This window comes from Lates calcarifer, linkage group LG18 (genome assembly GCF_001640805.2).
Source record: "Lates calcarifer isolate ASB-BC8 linkage group LG18, TLL_Latcal_v3, whole genome shotgun sequence".
Taxonomy (NCBI): Eukaryota; Metazoa; Chordata; class Actinopteri; family Centropomidae; genus Lates; species Lates calcarifer.
Window position 1 is genome coordinate 12,154,700 of NC_066850.1, and position 21,118 is coordinate 12,175,817.

At 42.5% G+C, this 21,118-nt stretch overlaps 1 protein-coding gene across 27 annotated transcripts in view; it reads left to right on the forward strand.

The window, feature by feature from the left end:
• celf2 (cugbp, Elav-like family member 2) overlaps positions 1 to 21,118 on the forward strand; it is a 190,934-nt gene that overhangs the window by 115,113 nt on the left and 54,703 nt on the right. For all 27 annotated transcript variants that reach the window (XM_018694928.2, XM_018694925.2, XM_018694927.2 and 24 more), the window contains one exon: positions 12,018 to 12,100. In XM_018694928.2, coding sequence (XP_018550444.1) covers positions 12,018 to 12,100 — 83 coding nt within the window. The remainder of the gene's footprint in view (positions 1 to 12,017; positions 12,101 to 21,118) is intronic.

Below are 21,118 nucleotides of genomic sequence, written 5' to 3' on the forward strand. Positions count from 1 at the left end.
ATTTATCTTTGTATGAGACCTTTTAATGTAAAAATGTACATTCCTCAGATCAAGGTAAAAGCTTTTCTGGAAACGGCTAAAGAGGCAGATGAGGTGACACAAATACTACATTATAACATTGCTTTTGGGATCATGCTCTGAAATCGAATTAAATTTTTAGTGGCTAAGAGATGTGGGGTCCTTCATTTATCATGCACCTACACTCTCCATCGCACCACAGTCTGTTTCTGTTTTTAAGTTTCTCTCTCTCTCTCTGGCTTCCTCTCGCTCTTACTGAGTCATATGAGCTTATGAAAGCCCAGAGACAGCGTTCCGCCAAGACCAAAATCAACTCATTTTTGCACACCAACACACTTGTCATGGGCTTTGTGTTTGTGTGTTCTTAGCCTTGAGATGACTCCTTCTCTCCCCACCAGTCTCTTCTCCCTCCTCTTTCTTCCTCTCTCACTCTCTCTGCTGCTTCTGAGGAGGAGAAAAAAAGGGCCAAAGTTCCTCCTCCTATCCTTCAGCTCCCTCAAATCTCCTGCTCCATCTTCACTACCCTTGAAATGAGTTGTTTTCGTGGTTGATGAGTTAAGAGTATCACTCACTGCACTTCTACAGGGGATAAAAATACACAGCCACCTACCATGCCTTTTATTTTTTCCTCTGTGAATGACAATCTCTCTATATATGCCTCATTTTTCTTCTTTCTATGCTGCGAGGTGGAGTGTTTTAAGAGCAAATGTAGCATTTCATTGGGCTCTTACTGGCCTTGTTATTCGCAGGCTTTGAGCACTGTTGTTGTTTTCTCGTAGTTAAGTAAGCCGCCTGGCCTCATCTGCACTCGCTCAACTCGAGGGAGCCGCAATGGCCCCCTCGCCAGCTTCACTGTTGGGCTGCAGCCGACGGTAATTTCACCAGTGTCAGGGAAACTGTGGCCTCCCTCTCTTCCCTCAGTGTGTTTATTTTAAATTAGCGACGGTGTTGTTTGAAAAGGATCTCAGCCATTTGGGGCAAATGAGCCCACTCTGATGCCCCAGTGGTGACCCAGAGGAACTTTTTTTCCATTTTTTTGTAAAAAGGCAGCTTGGATTTAAATGAGTTTGTTAGACCCACTGAGACACAGAAAAAAGTTCCATGGCTGCAGCTACAAGCCTTTACATCTCCAGCAACTCCTCTGTTTCCCTTTCAGTTTTGTTCGGATCCTCATTAGCTGACACTTCGGCAACTGCCAGTCCAAAAAAGAACATCAACAACAAAAAGACAAAAACAGCACAATATGGTAAACATTATTTGACAAAAATTTGGCAAGTACAAGATAACTCCTAAAAGAAATGAACTCACACACTTTTGATCTGAAATGCAAATAGTCAAGAGTAAGGCTTGTTAAATTCTAGTTAAGTTGGTTGGTGTAGATTTTCATTAGCTCTCTCCCCTCGCTGACCGTTAATCCTTTAACCTGCAGTTTCACAGGTCAAAATTTGAGACTGGAATGTTTCTGATTTCATGCCGAGCTTTAGGGAGCAAAGTCTCACCCCCCCTTAACACTAAGATTTTGGCGAAAGTTAACAGTTTCAAGAGATACAAGGCAAAATCCTCAGCCAAATGGACTTGAATTGTACTGTGAGACGCATCCTCCGAAATCTCACCAACAAGCAAGCTAATGCTAATGCTAAAATGTGTGCTTACCTCAAACTCACCTGACCCTCTTTAACCCAGCCACAACCAGTTGCACAGTCTCCTCCACAACTATGGTCAAAGCTTGTTCACTGCTAAAGTGGCTTTGATGGATGAACGTGAGTTAATGATGCATCTCTGCTCACATCTGTTTTTTCTGTCTATTTACTGGGCAGCATAGCACAATGATTCACCAGGCATTCACTTCACATGTGAAATGCCTCAACACTGATAGTGTACAGCTTAACAGTGCTCGCAACCAAGACTTTATAAGATCCATCTCGTACACTCTATGGGCTCCTTAAAGGATAACTGGTGTTTTTGAACCTGGGCTTTATTTTCCCATGTTTCTAAGTGTTAATGATTGATAGCTTCAGTGCTTGTGTATGTTTTTTAGGGGCAGTTCTTTACATTAGCTAAATTACTTGGTCTCTTTTGAGTGACCCACAGTAACTCATTTTTTATTTTCTCCCGTTTCATTTTTCCAGCATGTCCCGTTTAAAATGGCAGACTTAGGCAGAAACTGGACTAGGACAGTTATGAATAAATTAATGATTAATTACAGGATGTCGAAGATAAAAACCCAAGGACTTAATGCTAGCTCCGAGCTCTGGCTGAGATGCAGTTTTGCATGTCAAACCAGAAAGCAAATATCTGTGAATCAGTGTGTAGTCCTTCTGTTTTATTATTGTCATCGTCTGGTGTCACTATTTGAGAGGCTTCTTCAGCCTGACAAGAATAAAATTCCTAGAGCAAACACACGTCATTATCATATTGGCCTCCAAAAATCCATATTGCAAATACTTTAAATGATCTCTTTAAGCCTGTTGAGTTTAGTTAGGAGTCCAAAACGAAATCAGTCACAGAAAATAATTTGAGAGTCAGCTTGGTTTCCTTTAATAAGTTCCCAAATTTGTTGTTTTTTGGCCCTAAAGCGTTAAATTCTCCCACTTTTGTCTGTTATGCAGAATCCATTTCGCAGTTTGACCCAGGTGTGTGAATTCAGACTGTATGTGTGTGTGTACACGCTAATGCTGACTAGGACGGTCTGGGAAATATCGTGGCACTACTGTTGGTTTAATGTGTTTGGAGTTAATAACCAGATGAGTGGATGAGCAGGGGAGGAGGGGAGCGGATGAGAAATGGAGCAATTTGGCATTTTGTGCTGAAAAAGAGATAGAGATGGAGGGAGAGATAAAGGGAGAATGAGACAAAGAGAGCCAGAGGGGTAAACAGAAAATGGTCCTTTTGCTAAAACACAACCTTAAGCGCCATGACGGGTTTGTTGCAGTGTGTGTGCGTGTCTGTGTTTTGGCTGGGGACGTGCTATGTCATTTATCTTAATGATACAGCCTGCCCGCATGAGCTGCTGAGACACACTCACACACTCTTAAATTCACACACATATACACAAAATAAGTTTAATGTCTTCATTAAGAGGTTGTATCCCGCACAAAAGTCCCTGTGCACAACATGGCCTTGAAATAATTCCAGATATAAAAAATAAAATACAAGTCATAAAGGACACAAATTGTGTGGAAATGGAATGTAGTGAAGACAAAATATGATTTTAATGAGGACCCAAACTAGAGATTACCATCTCATAAGGTGACCTGCAAGTAACCCAAAGGTAAAACTAGGGCTGAAATATTAATGATTTTTATATCTAAAAAAATTTCAAATTGCTAAAGCATCAATAACTTCAGTATTTTTGCTATAATGACAACTGTTGGCCGGTAAATTTACGTAATTTCTGTAAGCGAACAGAGAAAAATATCTGGTTACTATGCTCTTTTCATACCACTGACTGTAATATTTACACTTGACTAAAGATGGCTGTTTATAATTTTGGTGTATGGAGAAATAAGGACAGGGCTGCACTCATTCACAAACATTCTTTGCAATCACCTCACATCAGTAGCTAACAGCTAGCTCCAGCTAACTTGGCAATTACTGTAAAAGACAGATAGTGAGTTGAAACTATAAAGGACTTTTAGCTAACATTAGCTTAAGCAGTTACAGTGCAGAGCTGTTAGCGTCCTACTTTAAAGTGTGTCATTAATACCACAACTGGGAAACTATGAACCAATAATATCACTTTTGAATGTCATTTTTATATTTTGATATTATTGAGTAATGTTCATCGAAGCTCTAATGTAATTCGTTAATAAATATGGGTTTAGATTGGTCATTTCTTCAAAAGAATACTTGCTGAGTTCACCTTGACGTTGACTTGACTCTGAGGGGTTTAAGGGACTTAAACTACAAGGATTATTTTATTTGATTCTTTTCATGTAGAAACAAGATGAATTTGTGATTAATAATAGTATACACATCTTGTCTTATACTGCACAGATCACAAATCACAGATTCCTCAAATCACTCAGTCCTCGCCAAAACCAATAATTTATGCCATATTCACATGAATATCCATTCTCTGCTTTTCATTTGCTGATTACCGCAGCACAAAAGTGATTCAACCTACAGCCAAAACATCGTGGCTGAAAAGACAAAGACAAAAGGGCCACCTGTAGAAAAATCAAACCTTCAAATCTGAGAAAAGAGACAACACACTGCCACCCACATGACTTGATTGACAGCTGATCTCTGGGGAAGCGCAGGAGCCACTGCACAGCCACCAAGCGTTCAGCACCAAAGATAGACACAAAGGATGTTGCAGATTTCCTCTTTGAGTACAACAATAAATGCTCCTCGCCTCGCAACAGTTTTTTTTCTCTATATGAACCACATTGAAAACAAAAACTACAATCGGTAGTGGCCCCTGAGAGCTGAGTTTTTTCCTTCTTGATAAGTGTTTGACCTGGACATCTGAAATAGATTTTACATCAACCATCGTTTTTAAATCTCTAACATGAAATGTCAACTATTAAAAAACAAAACAACACAAAAATCCATTGAAGATTTGGGAAATCATTTCCAGCCCGGAGATAAACACATGCAGGCAGATTACAGCATCTGATTTTCGATCACTGCTCAGATGAAAATCTCTCTGCTTGGGTTACTCTGATGCCACGTCCAGGGACCCACACCCGTCCAATGGCAGACATGCGCTTTGAAACTGCAAGCCAACTGTATCCTCTCGCTCAGCTGTGGCAACGCTGAGCGAATGCTCTGCCGTCCAAGACAATTATCTGCTCTAATGGATTCAGTTGAGACGGGGCCGACCTGAGATGGAGGACTGATTTATTTCATTCTTTCCTAAAGCAGAGCGGCCAATTATATCGCCTTAACTAGACGTTAGCTTTTTTAGCCGGCTACCCAGGCCCAATTAGAGAGCAGCTGCAGGTGGATTTTAATGGGAGACTGTGAGTGTGGATTCTCAGCTCGTCTCTGTGAGTCTATTTTTCCTCTATGTTTATACTTTTGCATGCCTCAGCGACAGAGAGAGTTGCTTGGTTATAAGCAAAGTTGCAGAGCTGGAATTTTTTTTCCTTCTCTCTCTCTCTCTCTCTCTCTCTCTCTCTCTCTCCTCTGCGAGCACGTCAGGGTCGGCCAGAAAGCGGCTTTGATTTCCGGAAAGTGCTCTTGTTGTTTTCACAGCAAGGGAGAGAGCGAGGGAGGATTTAGGGTGGGGGAAGCGGGGAGTGACATTGGTGCTTTTCCACCAAAGTAACCAGTGGATTGTATAGATTTGTGAAGTGCTGCGAGCTGGACCGATTCCTACATTAACAGGATTAGAACATCAGCCAAATGCCCGTCAGAGATGCGGCATTGTTTGAAGCCATCCACTCATCCTCTCCCTATTTTTCCATCTGACAATCTGTTCTTTATTGCGCTGTCAAATTCAGAATGTGTTCTGTCATTTTTTTCCCCCCATCCCTGCTGTCACTCAGCAGCTCTTTGACACACATAAATTATACACATTAAGGGGCATTTAACAGCTGCACAAGAGCAAAAAAAGGGAACAGTTTGAGAGGGGGGGGTGATGCAAGAAATAGAGAGGTGGAGTATGTATCCCATGCCACCCAGAGGCCTGTGCGAGCAGTAATTGCAGTAGAGTGTAGTTAATGTGGGTCAGCGGCTGAGTGGAACCCCAGGGGTCAAAAGGAGTGTGAAGGCGAAGGAAAAGGAACCAGAGTGATGGAGGGAAAAAGAGGAAGTCATAGTGAAAGCTGCAGCCAGCCTCGGGTGGAAGGGCTCGGGGTGAAGCTCGGTGATACACCCCCATACACCCACCTGTCTCTTTTTTCCCCTTTTAATAAACCATGCTTCCATTCTGCTAGACTGCAGGGCATTACTCCTTCCACTCACCCCCAACCTCCTCCTCCTTCAGTCTGTGCTGATTCAACCCCAAACTACTGAGTATTGAATAGAACAGCATTTCATAACCTGGAGGTTTGGACCCACAAGATAAATATTAGTGGTCTAGAGATGATCAACAGAACAGAAAAGCGTGTTTTTGCCACAAAGAATTATGTTTATTTTCTCAGACATTGCTCTAATTTTAGTCTATATCTCAAACTACTATTCAAATAAATCTAAGGACTCTTAGGCTGACTGGTCACAGATTATAGACTACAGTACACAGCACAATACAGCCAAAAATGTTGAGAATGTTTGAAATAGTATGCACTTACACTTCACTTTATCAGTATCCCTCAGCAGATGCCAATGATGCATATACATGGCAAAAACGTAATGAATGATAAGAGCTGTCATGGAATCAGCTGCATCATATGACAGGATTCAGGTATATATTTTAAGACTTTACAACCAAAGCAGTTTTCTGAATTAAAACTGAATGAATTGAACTGTTATTGTTCAAAACACAACAAAAACACAACGAAAAAGCCAAACAAAAATCTTAAGAATCCACTGAAGATTGCACCAGCGCACATCTCTGCAACAGACAAACATGGGTCACTCTGCACTGAAACCCAGACTAATGAAAGTCTTTTTAAGTAGATTAGTAGCTACTTAAGCTAACATGACCCACCCACCACCTATTCAGTATCAGGGGAGGCCAGGACGTTCTCCTTTAAATGGAGCATTACAAAAAAAAAAAAAAAAAAATTACCATAATGAACTAAATGTACAAAGACAGTGAAATTGCAGGGCAGGTTGTCACCTCTGAGGCATCTTGCGCCCGGACTGGTCTGACTGCCGTGTTCAGACACGAACAGCGTGGTCTGACTGGTGCCTGGTTTTAAATAAAAAGCCAGCATCGACCTGAAATACAAAGGCATGAGCCTGAACGCACCTTCTCAGTGTGCCGGTTCAGCCCCCTCTCAGCTCCTCAGCAGCCCCGCTGTCTTGAGCGGTGAAGCTGGGGTCGACCTGTTGTCGGAGGGGGTAGATGTGTTGACAGAGCCAGGGGGGCCGTGGGTCTTCACTCAGTCAAAGGCCCCCTTCAGCAGCCATAAAGCATTTATGAACAGGCATCTCCCTCCTCTGCTCTTTATTCCGCTCACAGCCGCTCCTTCTCTCCCCCTCTTCTTCTCTTTTTTTTTTGTCTTGCAAACACTCTGCCTTTCTTTCCCACATCCTCTCCGTCTGTCTCACTCGCACACACTTTCTGTTACACACACACATCAGCGTCTAATAGATTTCTTCGCTTTAATCCGAGTTTGTGTGCGTGTGTGTCTCTGGTGTGTGTTTTTGAGTGTCCCTCTTCAACAGCACAAGCAGAGCCTGTCTCCCTGTTCTGAGCCCTCTTGGCCTTCAGGTAAATGTTTGTGCTGTGAGAAAAGAGACAAGTACATACAAATAGATGGAAAGAGCTTATTCATGATAGTCTGCAGCACTTTTTCACCTGGTCAAGGTTGTGGTACAGGTGTGTTTCTCTAAATAAAAGCACACATGCAAACATACACTTAAAATTATATGTGTGCTCTCAGTGTCTTTCTGTAGCTTTGTGTGTGTGAGGCAGGAGTGTGCTGACTCTTAAACAGGTGGAACTGGAACACTGCAGGGAGCATCTGTGTGTGGAAATATGTGTGTGTGTGCATATATGCGTGAGGTCCACTCCTCTGCTCTTTGATCCTCGTCTTGACAGCCCACCACCTGGGACGATCCGCCACACACCGCATGGCTCCCAGGCCCGGCTACACCATGGGAATCACAACACACAGCGGCTAACGCAGCGCTTACAGCCAACCCTCTCCTGCACATTATATGCCGTCAGAATCGCTAATGCTAACACCAAAAGCTAACCCTCCCATATACAGATATGCAAAAAATGCCACTGGAATCATAATTCACAGCACGCGGGCTAGCAGCTAACCCTCACACACAAGGGGCCAAAGCTTGAACACAGGTGCAATAGGAATTATAATGGAATTATAATGTAAAATATTGAGGCAATGCTAAAAAGCTCCCTCTTGTATACACATAGCATTCACTCTGCACCGAGCATGCAGAGAGTATAATGAACACTGTTAAAAGTTAACCTGCCTCACGTGGAAATCATGATACTGGCTGAGATGCACTTATTATACTGGCACAGCATTTTTACATGTAGATTTACACAAAAAGTTACTTAAAGGGCCAGTCCATAATTTTTTACCCATACGTTTCATGGGATAAAGAGTTGTACTTGTAAAGGGAAAAAAAATGTAATTCATCACTTTATATGGATTGGACTTATCATTTTAATGTTCTAAAGGACCTTTTTTTATTGCATTTATGCCTTCAAAACCCCAACACACACCCATGGTTCACCTGCACAGGTGTTATCACTTAATGTGCCTGATTAGGCTTTCTCTCCAGGCTGTGTGGGTGTGTAGAGGTTGTGCTTGATTGGCATCTTTCTCACTCTACCCTCAGTTTTGTTTCACCAGTTGTAAATGGACTTTTATGGTTCCTACTGACTCATTGTGCCACTTGTTATGTGGTGGTAAGAGCAGAGAAACCCACTTGGAGGCAGCACACAAGGCAGGAGGTATGAATCTCTATCAGATGATAATGAAACAGCAGTAGTTAGTAGAGATGCTTCTGTGAACTTTTTCACAGTTTTTGGGCATTTGCATTTGGATTCAGCCACAAAAACATCAGGTGTAATATCTCTCTGTTAGTCCGTGTTGTTAAAGATGCTGTCGGTACACGTGTTATTTTGTTTAGCTGTGATTCAAGACACCATAAGCAGCATGTGTCGGTTGGATTTTTGAGCAGTCATAAGTTCATGAAGACACATGACCTCACATAACTCCCTGCATAGCTCTGCTCAACATCAAGGTCAGCAGACTCAAGGAGAAATAATTGTTTTGTTTTTTTTTTTACATCTGCTTATTCTCTAGTGTACATTATAGTGAAATATTATACCTCTTACTCTGCTTCATTCATCTCATGGCTGGAGTTCCTAGTGAATTTCCAGATCAAGATTTTACATTGAGTTTAACAAGCTCATAATCTCAGTGGAATGTCTTCAATTATTATGACAAGACCATTCTTCACCATGACTACTATATTTGTTTTACTTTCACACATCATGAAGAATGTTTAGTACTTATTGCTAAGTTTTTGCTATCACTACATAGCCAACCTTAGCATTAATGGGTGTTTGCTTAGCTCATTCAGCCTTATTCTCAGTGAGTCCAGTTTTCATCATGATGATGGAGCAGAGCTGCCACAGATCTACAGTATGTGGAAGACACCACTGAAGCACTAAGTGATGTGTGTCTATGCCGTATCAGTTTGGTGTCCTACATGGAATAAATTGTAAAAATTTTCACCCAGTGATAGCCTGCCAGTCATGACTAATTTCCATACTTATCTCTGTGCCTTTAACTGGTGGAAGCTGGTGTGAAACTCCCGGTGGTAAATTGATACTGACAGTAGTAGTGGGGGGCTTAGGGTTTAGTGAAGTGACACCCCGAGCTGCCTTTAACGCTGGAGGTCGTAGAAGAAAACACTAAGCTGAGAGTTATCCCTGCTAATACACAGGCACTGCACCATCTGAATCACAACACCAATCACGTTGCTGACGCTAGGCTAAGGGCCAACTATTCAACAGCTCTGGCACCCAGAGGACACCACAGGAATTCAGATCCATTACGCTCCCAGCCTCATCAAAGGGACTCTGGGATTCAGATGCTAAACCTGCTCCAGATGCTCACTGTTGGATTTCACTAAGATGCACTGCAGGGCAAGTGTCATAAGGGCTGATGTCTGCGATATGGACAACAAAACCACAACCAGTCTGCCTCATTCACACTGAGTTGATTTGTGTCATAAACACAATGGGGAGGACAACAAAGCAGATGTAAACAATGGAGCGTTCAGCTCATCTCTGGACAAATAAATACACACCAAAATTAACAGATGAGCAAAGCTGGGGGCAGACGGTCCAAACATATGAACCCACAGCAACTGGAAGGAAGCTGTTGATGCCACATCAGTTCTGGGACTCACCTGTGGCTGATATATGCTAATGTACGAACCTTGTTAGCCAAGTCACCAAATGAAGGTCTGCAGATGTTTAATGCAAAATAATCTCAAGTGCTGACAAAGCCTGTGATTGTGGTCTGTGGCTGCTCTTTAAATACTAATAAGTGCAATACATCTTAATACATCATCTGATATAGAAAATAAAGGACTAGACTGAGACCTCACCATGTACAGTATTATTGATTATTAGATCACCACCAACACTGGGGAATGGTTTATTTAAATTTTAGTTTATCATGAGCCAAAAGTAGCATGAAATTTGCAGTACAAAAATACTAAAGGTGTGTTTGGGATGGGGATTGAAATTCCTGACTTTGTAAACAGCAGTTTCCAAAACAGTCGTTTTGTTCCAGTGCTTTCAATCATATCATTAAGAATTTCCTTAAAGGTTGGGTTTGAGGTAATTTTTCAAAAGTAGCATGTCCTTCTTAGTGCACACTGTGCAGTATCATAGTTAAAATTCAATAATATCCAGTTAAAAATGTTTATGTTGTATTCACACTGCCGGCCTCTGCAGAATGACAGGGAGCAAACAAGCAGCTTTACAGTCAGACAGATGCTCTCCTTAAGGTCATCACTTAAAACACAAGTTTTCATTGATCTTGATGATGGATCATTACTCTCGGGGCTTCATATTTGTTCTTCCAGTTGACTACCTCAGCATCCAGTGCATCCTCCATATTTTATAGTCAGCTGTCTCTGTCTTTACCCATGCGCTTCAGCAGTTTGGTTTTTAAATCTCCCTGTGGCTGTTAGATAATGGTGTTAAAAGTGTCACGAGGACATAAACACAGACTAGGATCCTAACAGAGAAAGGCTTTTCCAAACCCCATGTTTGACATAAATCAAATAACAGCTGCTGTGTATACGAGGAAAATAGAAGAGTCACACCTCTGTGTCTGGCCTAAATGTCCTCTCGCTGGTTTTCGCCTGACTGTGCAGGTTTGTGTGCTGACTGAGAATGGCCCACAACTGCAGTGTTTCAGCCCCACTCTGCAGGGATTACACACAGATTAATGAACAGGCAAAATCCCTCTCTCCCTACAGCTCCCTCGTTCCCTCTCTACTTTTCTTTGCTGCGCTTGTGTATGCACATGCGTGTGAGTGCTGATACGGTGCTGTGTGAGAGGGAGTGATTGAGTGAGTAAGCAACTTTGTAAGCTTTGATTTGCAGGTCTGAAGACGTCAGGATGTCAAGGTTAAACCAGGGCTAAATGTGGATTAAAAGTGAGCCTGATCAATCAAACTGAATTGTCATTCTATTTTCACTTCATGATCTAGTTTCATTTAGTTCATGTGACTTATTTTCTTTTTGGGAGATAGGGTTATTTTTGCTGTAACTAATCAAGTAAACATCTGACAGTGAGCACAGCAGCAGACCTATTTGAATCAATGAAAGAACTGGAGATGTGGACAGTGATTCAAACACATGGAACTGGGCTGGTTTTAAGATGTTCAGCTGTAATTTTAACAGTATTTAAGTGACCTTTCAATGTGGAGCAGGTACTAACTACACACTGAAATACAATCATTTACCATTATTATTCATATGTAACCTTCAAGGTGTCTTTTGACCTGCAAATCACTACATCACTACATAAATATTTTCTTTAGTGAATGAGTGAGTAAGAAAATGTTTGCAGATTATTCACGGATTAATGCAGAGGCAACCCCTTTCTCCATCACCTCCTCTGCCTTTGCATCTTGTGTATTGTTGGTGTGTGTGTGTGTGTGTGTGCACGTGCGCCGCCGTGTGCGCACGCTTCCTCAAGGCTCAAGTCATCAGCGTTGAAACAAATCCAAAAGCGTTCTCTCCCCCTCAGCTAGGATGTTTCGTCCTTAGCATTCACTCAGCGTCTGCCGGTGTCGACAGGTGATGCCAAGCAGATGAATAGAGAAAATGCTCTTTGTTGCTCCTTATGCTCATCCCCTCTCTCTGTCTCTCTCCCCAGGCTGCTGTTTTGTCACGTTTTACACAAGGAAAGCTGCCCTTGAAGCCCAGAATGCACTGCATAACATAAAGACCTTAACAGGGGTGAGTGTGTGTCCTCAATTCTCCTCTGCCTACTTTTTCCTCTAATCACACACTTACAGCAGTACCCTGAGGCAGCCCTGCCCCGACCTGTGCATGTGTGTGTATGTGTCTGTGTGAATACATTAGTGTGTTGCACTGCTGGCACAGTGCATTTGCAAGCAATTTGAGTGACCATACGTGTGAGCAGGTGAGCAACTGACGTCTGAGTAAGTTTGTGAAAGAAACTTATGAATTCAGAAGCAAAGATGCACATGTCAAAAACACCCTGTAGAATTTTCTCATAGCCAAATGCAGCTCTCTCTTTTAAACATTTGTTTTGGTGTCATACTAAGCCTCTGTGCCATTAGTATCACCGGCTGGTGGTCACAATGCTTGTGTCAAGGCGGAGCTCGCTCCTCCCCTTATGCTTTTGTGAAGAGTCGGCTGCCACTGACAAAAATGAGTCGTCGGCCAAGGCGTCAGCTCGCCCAGCGCTCACGTTAGTAGTCAGGAGAGAGACGGAAGCTTCCCGAGTGAAGTGACAAGAGGAATTTGAATGAATGGGGAGTGAGTGACGCCTTGACGCAAGCATCATGACTGCCATCCAGCACTGACTGCAGTAAAGATGTAGAGGATAAAGCTGAGAGCTGAAACGTTCCCCAGTGAGAATTAACCTCAAGTTTTATTTACATTCATAGTTTCTTTTAAAAAGCCTAAAAATATGCTGAAAGTGTTTCCTACTTTTGTTTTGTGTGTGTGTGTGTGAGGAGTTTCGCCTGATGATGTTGGATCACAGTTTATTGCACTAAACATAATTTTTCCTACATTTTGATATATATCAATTAGAGAGAAAATATAATTATTGAAATTGTTTTGATTATTATATCCATCCATCCCAGCCATTTTTTTAGGATCTAAATATATTGTATATACTGTTACATCTCTTACCATACATGTTCAGATAGAGTGTCACTGGTGGTTAAAAACACTTACAACACTTAAAAAAGTGTTTACTTGCATGTCTGTTTCCTGCATGTCTGAGCACTTGTTCATAGCCCTTACTACAAAGGAGTGCGTTGATGCCGTGGCGTTGCCTTTCATGTTGTCTGCTCTATTCTCCACTATTGTTCCCTCCTGGTATCCCAGGAGAGCGATAGAGGAAGTGGGCCGGAGCTTGCTTGCACACTCTCACTCTTTTAGCCCTGGGTGGATATTTAGAGGCCCCCAGATCCCTTCTGCTCAGGCTATTGGCTGCTTCCTCACCTCTTTCCTTGGCTGTGCCGGCTAACTGGAGTCTCATCAGTTGAGCGCCTGTTCTCGCTTGCTTCTGTCAGTTGGATCAGTGGATAGCCCTCCTGGGCAGGATAGGGTGGATCCTGCGAATCCCACAAGAGCTGTATGCGGGATTTGTGCTCGGATTCCCGATTCGAGTCAAGCTTGTTGTTTTGCACAGAGTCACCGTGTTAATTGCTTGTGGAATAAGTATGTTAAATTTGGTCTGTTTTCCTGCACCGTGAGAGTTAGTCACTTATCCCTTGTTGGAGGTGTGAAACAGCCCTGGGGAGGACAAATACTGCAGCAGTTCCAGGATTACAGGAACATGAAATCGCCTTCTTCTACACCATAACACCCTCCCTTCCTCTATTCTGTCTGGTCATCCCTCCTCCTCACCAGCTTCTCTTTCCTGCAGCAACTGCTGGTTGTTATGTTTGGGGCTTTTTGAAGTCAGGTACCAATAAATTTGGATTGTAGTAGCTGGAAAAGGTGTAGGTTTGGTTTGGTTTCAGAAGTGGAGTAAACATGATAAAGTCAAAAAAAAAAAAGTGTGTAAGTTCAGTTTTCTGCACTTATTAACATTTCTATCAACCTAATAAGACATTATGATGAAACTGGTTGTCATGTTTTTCATACTAATAGAAGTCTAACAAAAAACTGTCAGAAATATTATGTAAACTCTTCAATTACTGATGCACTAATGAAACTATAAATTAACCAGCTGTGAGATTAAATGTTTTACTGGTAGAACTGGAGATTTTTGTCTCCATTAAATGTCATTTTTGTTCTTGGCAGTGCAGAGAAGCTTCTGAGAGGAGGTAAAATTAAAACAGTCCATTACAACTCAGGCGACATTGATGAAGCACAATATGTGTGTAATTAATCTGCATCATATTCATCATGTCAGAGCAGGACAACACTGACTGGCTGACGTCTGATTTTTAATAAAAGTCCCCCATTGATAGACGGATATGGTTTTAAACCTAATATTCACCCAGTAAATACAGTACACTCTGAAGCACACACTTGCAAAGGACTGAATCAATAGTGACATAATGACAGATCATTTAAGTGGTTTGCACAGGGTGCGTTTATAATATTTTAACAGGGTTTTTAAACTGGCTTCACCACAGCTTGAAATAAAAGAAAAGGGCAGGAAAAGGTGAAGAGAAGAAGTCAGCAAAAAAAAAAAAACAGATGATGAGGATGCTGAATTAATTGCTGAACGAGGCAAGTCAAGACAAAAGGAGAGCAGACATAGAGAGGGAGAAATTGAGCGGGAGGTTAGCAGAGGTGATGGGCAGATGGACAGGAAAAAGGTGGAGTAGAGCACTCCAGCACGCTCGAGGGCAAAGCAATAAACGGGCCGCAGTTAAAAACCAATACCTGCTTATTAACTTCCCCACTCTCCTGGCTTGTAAAAGCCAGTGGAACAATGTTTGTATTGGCACTCCTTCCCTCCCTCGCTCTATCGCTCCATCCAAAACCAAGGCACTAACAGGGAGAGATGCAATCAGAGTGAAAAACTGGACGGGGGCCAAATTGGAGAAAAGGGCACCGGTATTGGCAGCACCGACTGGCAGCCATTTTGGTTGGGGCAGAGGCAGTTGAACAGCTGCCATTTTTTTAGGAGGACATTAAAAAATGGGTCTGTAGTTTTTATGTGATGAATCTCTCCCCGTTCGACGCTCAGAGAGGCAATGACAGTGACGAGAGCGAAGGATTTAGGTTCAGGCTTCCTCACTGGGTAAAACACTATAGAGGAAAAACAACAGCAGTGCTGCTTGTTGCCTCCCTGCCAGCTCCTAGCCTCTGCATCTCTCTATCTGTTTCCATCACTCTTCAGCTGCGTCTGCTGAAGATTTGTCAGCGATCTGACAGCGCATGTTTACCAAATGTATGTATATGTGATTTTATGCATGCAGAGAGTGTATATTCATGCCAACTCCAGACCTGTCTGTCATACTTCAGTGAAGTAATGTTTCCACAGCACACACAGGTCAGAACAGGAACTGCTTCTATTACTAAGGCCTCTTGTTTTGCTGATGTTTATTTAAAAGAATACCCAAATTATTATTTTTTTTACATGGATCAGATTGGTCTATCACAACCACAAGTTATTAAGTCTCCTTCTGTAAGAAGACACTGATCACTGTAGTTTCCAGTAAACAAGGTCATGTTGTGATGAGTGTAGCTCAGAAAAGCCTTCAGTCATAGCAGAATCTCTGGAAGTAAACAAGCCATCATTACCGCTATGGTTTCTAACGTCTAACCAAGCACAGTAAGGCTGCAGTGTGTGTAAAGAATTTTACTTTTGTACAATTTTTGCAAAGAAACATGTCCACAACACATCCTTTTTACTCTCAGTTTTTCAAGAATGAATGTGTTAATGAATTAATGAAGCTAAGAGGTTTTGGGGGTGTATTTTTGTTATGCTCAGACAAAGCTAGGCTAGGTCTCCCCCCTGTTTTGGTGCTAAGCTAAGCTAACTTTCCCTCAATGATTTTGTTACATTTGATCCAGTTACTTTTGGTTTCTGATTGCAGTATTACAACTTTTTACGACATATTTGCATCCTGATGTCATCGCCTACCTGTGTCTCCCTCTACTTATACATTGATTGGCTAAAGAATGCGTCTGATGTCAGTGTGTTGTCAGTTGAACTCATCCTCTCAGAAAATAATTTGCATATATTTATGCTTTTAAATCAGATGTGTATTACATGTTGTATTCCATATGATGACACAGCAATAAATCATTAGAAACTAGCAAATTCTAAATGAGTAGCTGCTACACTTTCACTTCCATCCTCTAGAGGTCAGATACAAGTGGTACATTATTATTTTTTCGTTCAGACTAGCCTGATTGGACATCCACACTCATATAGGATATCTTAGTAGATAACTATATAAGTAGATAACTCATATAGTTCTTTCAGACAATTCGGTTAATTAGTCCAAACATGTTCTGAGAGCGTTCAGTTTGACTGTGCCACCTCAGTAATAGCCGTGGCACAGAGGATGAATCAGCAGGTGGATTCATCTATAGAGAGTAAAAAGAAAATAAATAATTTGCCAGATTTTTCCATAGTAAAAAACAAAAATAATGAGTCATCTGCATGACAGACACATGCAGTCTTTTCAGTGAAGATGGGTAAGAGAAGAACAACAGCTTTCACTGAAGTTGTTTCTAATGACCCACTAATGAAGCTCTGGAGGGGGTGGAGACAAAGTGTGTTTGTGTGTGTGTGTTCGTGTGCACGAGTTGCCTTGAGAGCCGTGTGTTCATCTCTCCAGCTTTAATAGCACCAGTGAGGTCTAAATACGCTACACACACACTAACACACACACACACACAAACCCCCACCGTAACCCATCTATCGTTGAAAAACATGCCCTGTACCCCCGGAGCGATTTAAAGCCATAAGACCCAACCCCTGCTGCATGGACTGATCCACGCCCCTACATGACTCTTTAACACATACACACACACACACACTTATACACATATTTTTATGTGCACACAAGCATATGCCCCGACACAGTCTGAGTTTATTGCATTACTTTTTTTTTCCTTTTTTAATTTCCCCTTCCTGATCCACTCCACCCTCCACGCTAAACACAACACACACGCTGAGACACCACACACACACACACACACCAGCAACAACACGGGGCGAGTTAAAGCCTGTCAGCCCGCCTGTCAGACAAGGTTGTTTGAGATTTTCCACTAAATTGAACTCTTTCATTAGTGGCTGACAGATGTCTAAATGCCCGGTGTCTCCCCCTCTTCCCCCCTCCTCCCTCCCCCAACGCCCGCCAAAAGGGCCCCGGGGCCGCTGTCCACCCCCCCCCCCCCCCCGTCTGAAGCTGGGTGAAGGGGATGGAAAGATGGAAGGATGAAGGGAGGGGGTGAGAGCTAATCTAGGACGTGTCCTCTGGAGTGCCCTCCAGCTCGGAGAAGTTCAGCCCTTTATCCTCGTTTTCTTTCTTCTCTCACTCTCTCTGCCTCTTGCCCTCTCTCCATCTCTCTCCCCTCCCTCTCTCTCTTTCCCTTCCTCTTTTGTCCTGATGAATCTCTCCCTCCATCTTTCTGCCTCTCCATCTCTCGCTCTCTCTTTGAGAAAAAGGATGAAAAGCTCTTTGATTCACAGTTTCTCTCAAGGATATTTCTTTCTGACAGTGAGGCGGAGGGAAGGAAAGAAGGAGGGTGATCGGGGGGCTGGGTGGGGTGTGTGGAGGGCGTTGGGGAGGCAGGTGGGGTGGTTGCAGGGGGGGGCTTCAGACGCGATCAGTAGAGTCCCGTCCTCCATGTGGGCGGATCAGAGTGTTTGTCGAGCGCCAAGCTTGATAAGAAGCGTGGGGCTCATTAAAAGCTACCGTCGCACTGAGACCACACACACACACACACGCACACACACCAGGTCCCCACCTCCCTTACCTTTCTGCTGGCAAGATAATTAGTGACGCTCCACTGCCAGAATACAGGCGCAAGGTTGTGTGTGTTCGTGCAACCAAAGGCACATCAAAGGCCCTCATCAAAGTAAGTGTGATCTCCAGCAAGGTTAAGGTTTAAAAGCAGCAATTTATAATCCAAAGACACAAGTCATTTAATCGGTCATTTATTATTTCAAGTTGGTGGACAGAGCCGCAGATAGAAGCACAGACTGTAAGTGATAATGTGTATTATCATTTTCAGTGATGTGAGAAATCGTATTCTTTCATGCAAAAGCCCCTGTGGTCTTAAGACTCTGGCTGTTCCAGCCTTTGAAGGGAACTTGTGTGCCCATTTGAGAGATGATGGACTCTAAGACTGTGGCTAGTTTCACACTGCAGGCCTGAGTGTTTGTTGTAACTCATTATAAAGTACACTTTTATTTGCCTGATGACTGACATGTTTAAAAGTAGACCTCATCAGGTAATCTGTGTCTGATCGCATTATATAGTGTTGAAATTGGTACACTCAGAAGTTAGCATTTAGCAAAACCTCGTAACTATGGTTTTATATCACAACAAAAAAAAAGTGTTCTTATTAATGTCTTACTTCTGACTACTGACTAATACTGTCATATGAAGCTTTGATAAATGTTTAATTTACCAAGCCATTACCTGCAACTTAAAAACCCTTCATTCTCTTAACACTTTGAGTGGTTAGCGTCCATATTACCTCATTAACTCTTCAGTCTAAACGGGCATATGTTAGCAAGCTAATGCTAGTTTTGTCAGTTGGTTCAGTATTTAGTAACAGCTAATCTCAACGTAAGAAGTAGTTCATGTGTTGCAGTCCATTTTTATTCAGTGATGTGTAAAACTCTAGTTAGTAAAGATTATTAGCCTACTTAGAATTAGGCTAAGTTTGGACTTAAGAAAAGCTTCCTGCTCCTGTGTCCAAATGAAGAGGAATCCAAGTGGGCAAACCTGTTGTTAATAGGCCCCCATGTTTACCAAACAACAAAATGATTTTCCAATCAGTCTGCTTTAAACATCCATAACACTTTTTGTTCCACTTGGATGTATCACATTAGCTATGGATGTACTGTATAGGTTAACAGTTTTCCCATTTAATAAAGGGTTATAACCAACTTTTCATTTTTATGTCCAAAGAATGATAAGAATGATGGCCGACTTTCGTTTTTTGTTGTACTGCCAAGTAGTGCCCTAAATCCCAAAATGTCCTCCCAGCTGTGAACTGTGTTAAGTTGCACCAGACTGATGTCATTCATTTCTAAAGATATACAAGTTTCCCACTAAAACAGTCTGTCAGTTCTTGCTTGGGCAGAGAAGCCTCTCAGACCACATTTATACCACCTGATACTGGTGCTCTCAGCTGATACCTGAGACTGAGTGGAATCTGATGCAAACAGCATTGGTCATGTCAGTAATAACCACTGAATGTACTCAAAGTAAATCCATCATTTCAGTAAAAAAAATAACCAGCCTGCATCAGCCTCATTTATCAGCTAACTGATACCAGAGTGCAGGCCCTCAAGTGTGTGTTTTCAGCAAAAGTACTTGTTAGTAGTTCAGTGAGGGGAGGGATGCCTCATGTCCACAGCCTGTCAGTCGATAGGTGTTGTTTGTTCAGGTGCAAGCCCATTACACATATCACTGCTCTATCACAATAGCTCTCCACGCAGCACTTAAGAAGCAGACGAGCCGACTGGCAGGAAAAAGAGATGAGGTAACTCCCACCGACTGATAGACCAACTGATTTACTCTTAAGCCCCTTTTAAAGTTTTCGGCAGCTTGCTGCACCGCAGACGAGATGCCATGAAACATGACCACCATAACCGCCCAAGGACCTGGAAAGCAGTTGTAGGTGGTGCTAAGTCTGAAACAGCGGAAATATGGCAGTGTAGGATATTAAATTTCTCATGTACTAAGTCGTGTGTCATCAAACATTCATGTGTTATAGCCTGGAGGATATTATGCAACAAGCTGAAAGGTTAGACCTTGGACAAGTGGTTTATAAAGAGGCAGAAAGCAGGCAGCTGATCAGTAGACAGCTATTAAATATGTGTGTGTGTGTGTGCGTGTGCGTCCTCATCTGTAAATCCTGCTCGGCTCCTCACAGATCATCTAAGTCCAGAAAAAAACAACAGCAGCTCCTTCATTGCAAACACCACACACACACACACACACACACACACAACCATTCCCACAGCGGTGTCATTACAGAGGCTCATTATCGAAATCAATTCAATTAAAGGCTGTAATTGCTGTAGTGAAACCCAAACGCTATCGCAAACAGGACTGAAGGAAGACAAACCTCATCGATGCACCGACCCTCAGAGTGTGTGTGCGCGTGTGTGCGTGTGCGCACGCGCTTATTTAACGAAAGAAATATTAATCGCTTGTTTCAAATTAACTTCCCTAACCCCTCTTTTCTCTCAGAGTTGGTGGCAGCGTTTAAGCATATTGATTCATCGTGGGGGAGGGGGGAGGAACAGAGGGGGGGGGGGGAGAGAGAGAAGGGGTAGGAGGGTGGCTGTAAATGCAGACTAACTATGTTAAACACTTAGAGTAGTTAGTGTGGAGACGCGACGCAGCATAGCTAATGCCAAATCCCTCAATCATTCTGCTCACACACGCGCGCCGGGTTAATTGTTTACCGAGCTAAATGAAGTGGGGATAATGTAGGCTAACTGTGCGCTAAGCGCCGCTAAGACGAGGGATATTGTAAAGGACAATTTGATTTATAGTCGTTTGTTTGCTGAAAGGAGAGTGAGAGCCGAAGTCACATTTTATCTGTATCAAGGTGTTTGTCAGAGTGATGTGAGGAGGCAGAGGGTGTGTTTGTAAAGTGTCGAGTGTGTGTGCCGAGTCTGTATTTTACTGTTGTGAGCACCTGAAGTTTCTATTTGTATCTTTGTCACATTCAAAATGATACATCCAGCTGTTACAAGCCTCCGGTTTTACTTTGAAACCCTCATCAGGATGAACAGCAGCTGAGATATTCCACAAGATAACACACAATGCACAACACACAATGGAAGTTGGATCAAACTAGTGTATCTTGCCTGTTGATCCATGACCCATAAGAAAATTAACATCCCTCTAAAGATGAGGGGAACACACTGTAAAGTCATGACGCACCTAACAGATTTGGTTCGATGTCCACATCTGAATGTCTTTGTGAAGCTTTGATAAGTTGAATTGACTTCCTCTGCTGTTGAATTTAGATAGAAAGAAACGTAGCATTTTTTTTTCTTATTCTGATTGAGTTAAGATTCAGGAAAACAGGATTGTCTGTCATGACAGAGCT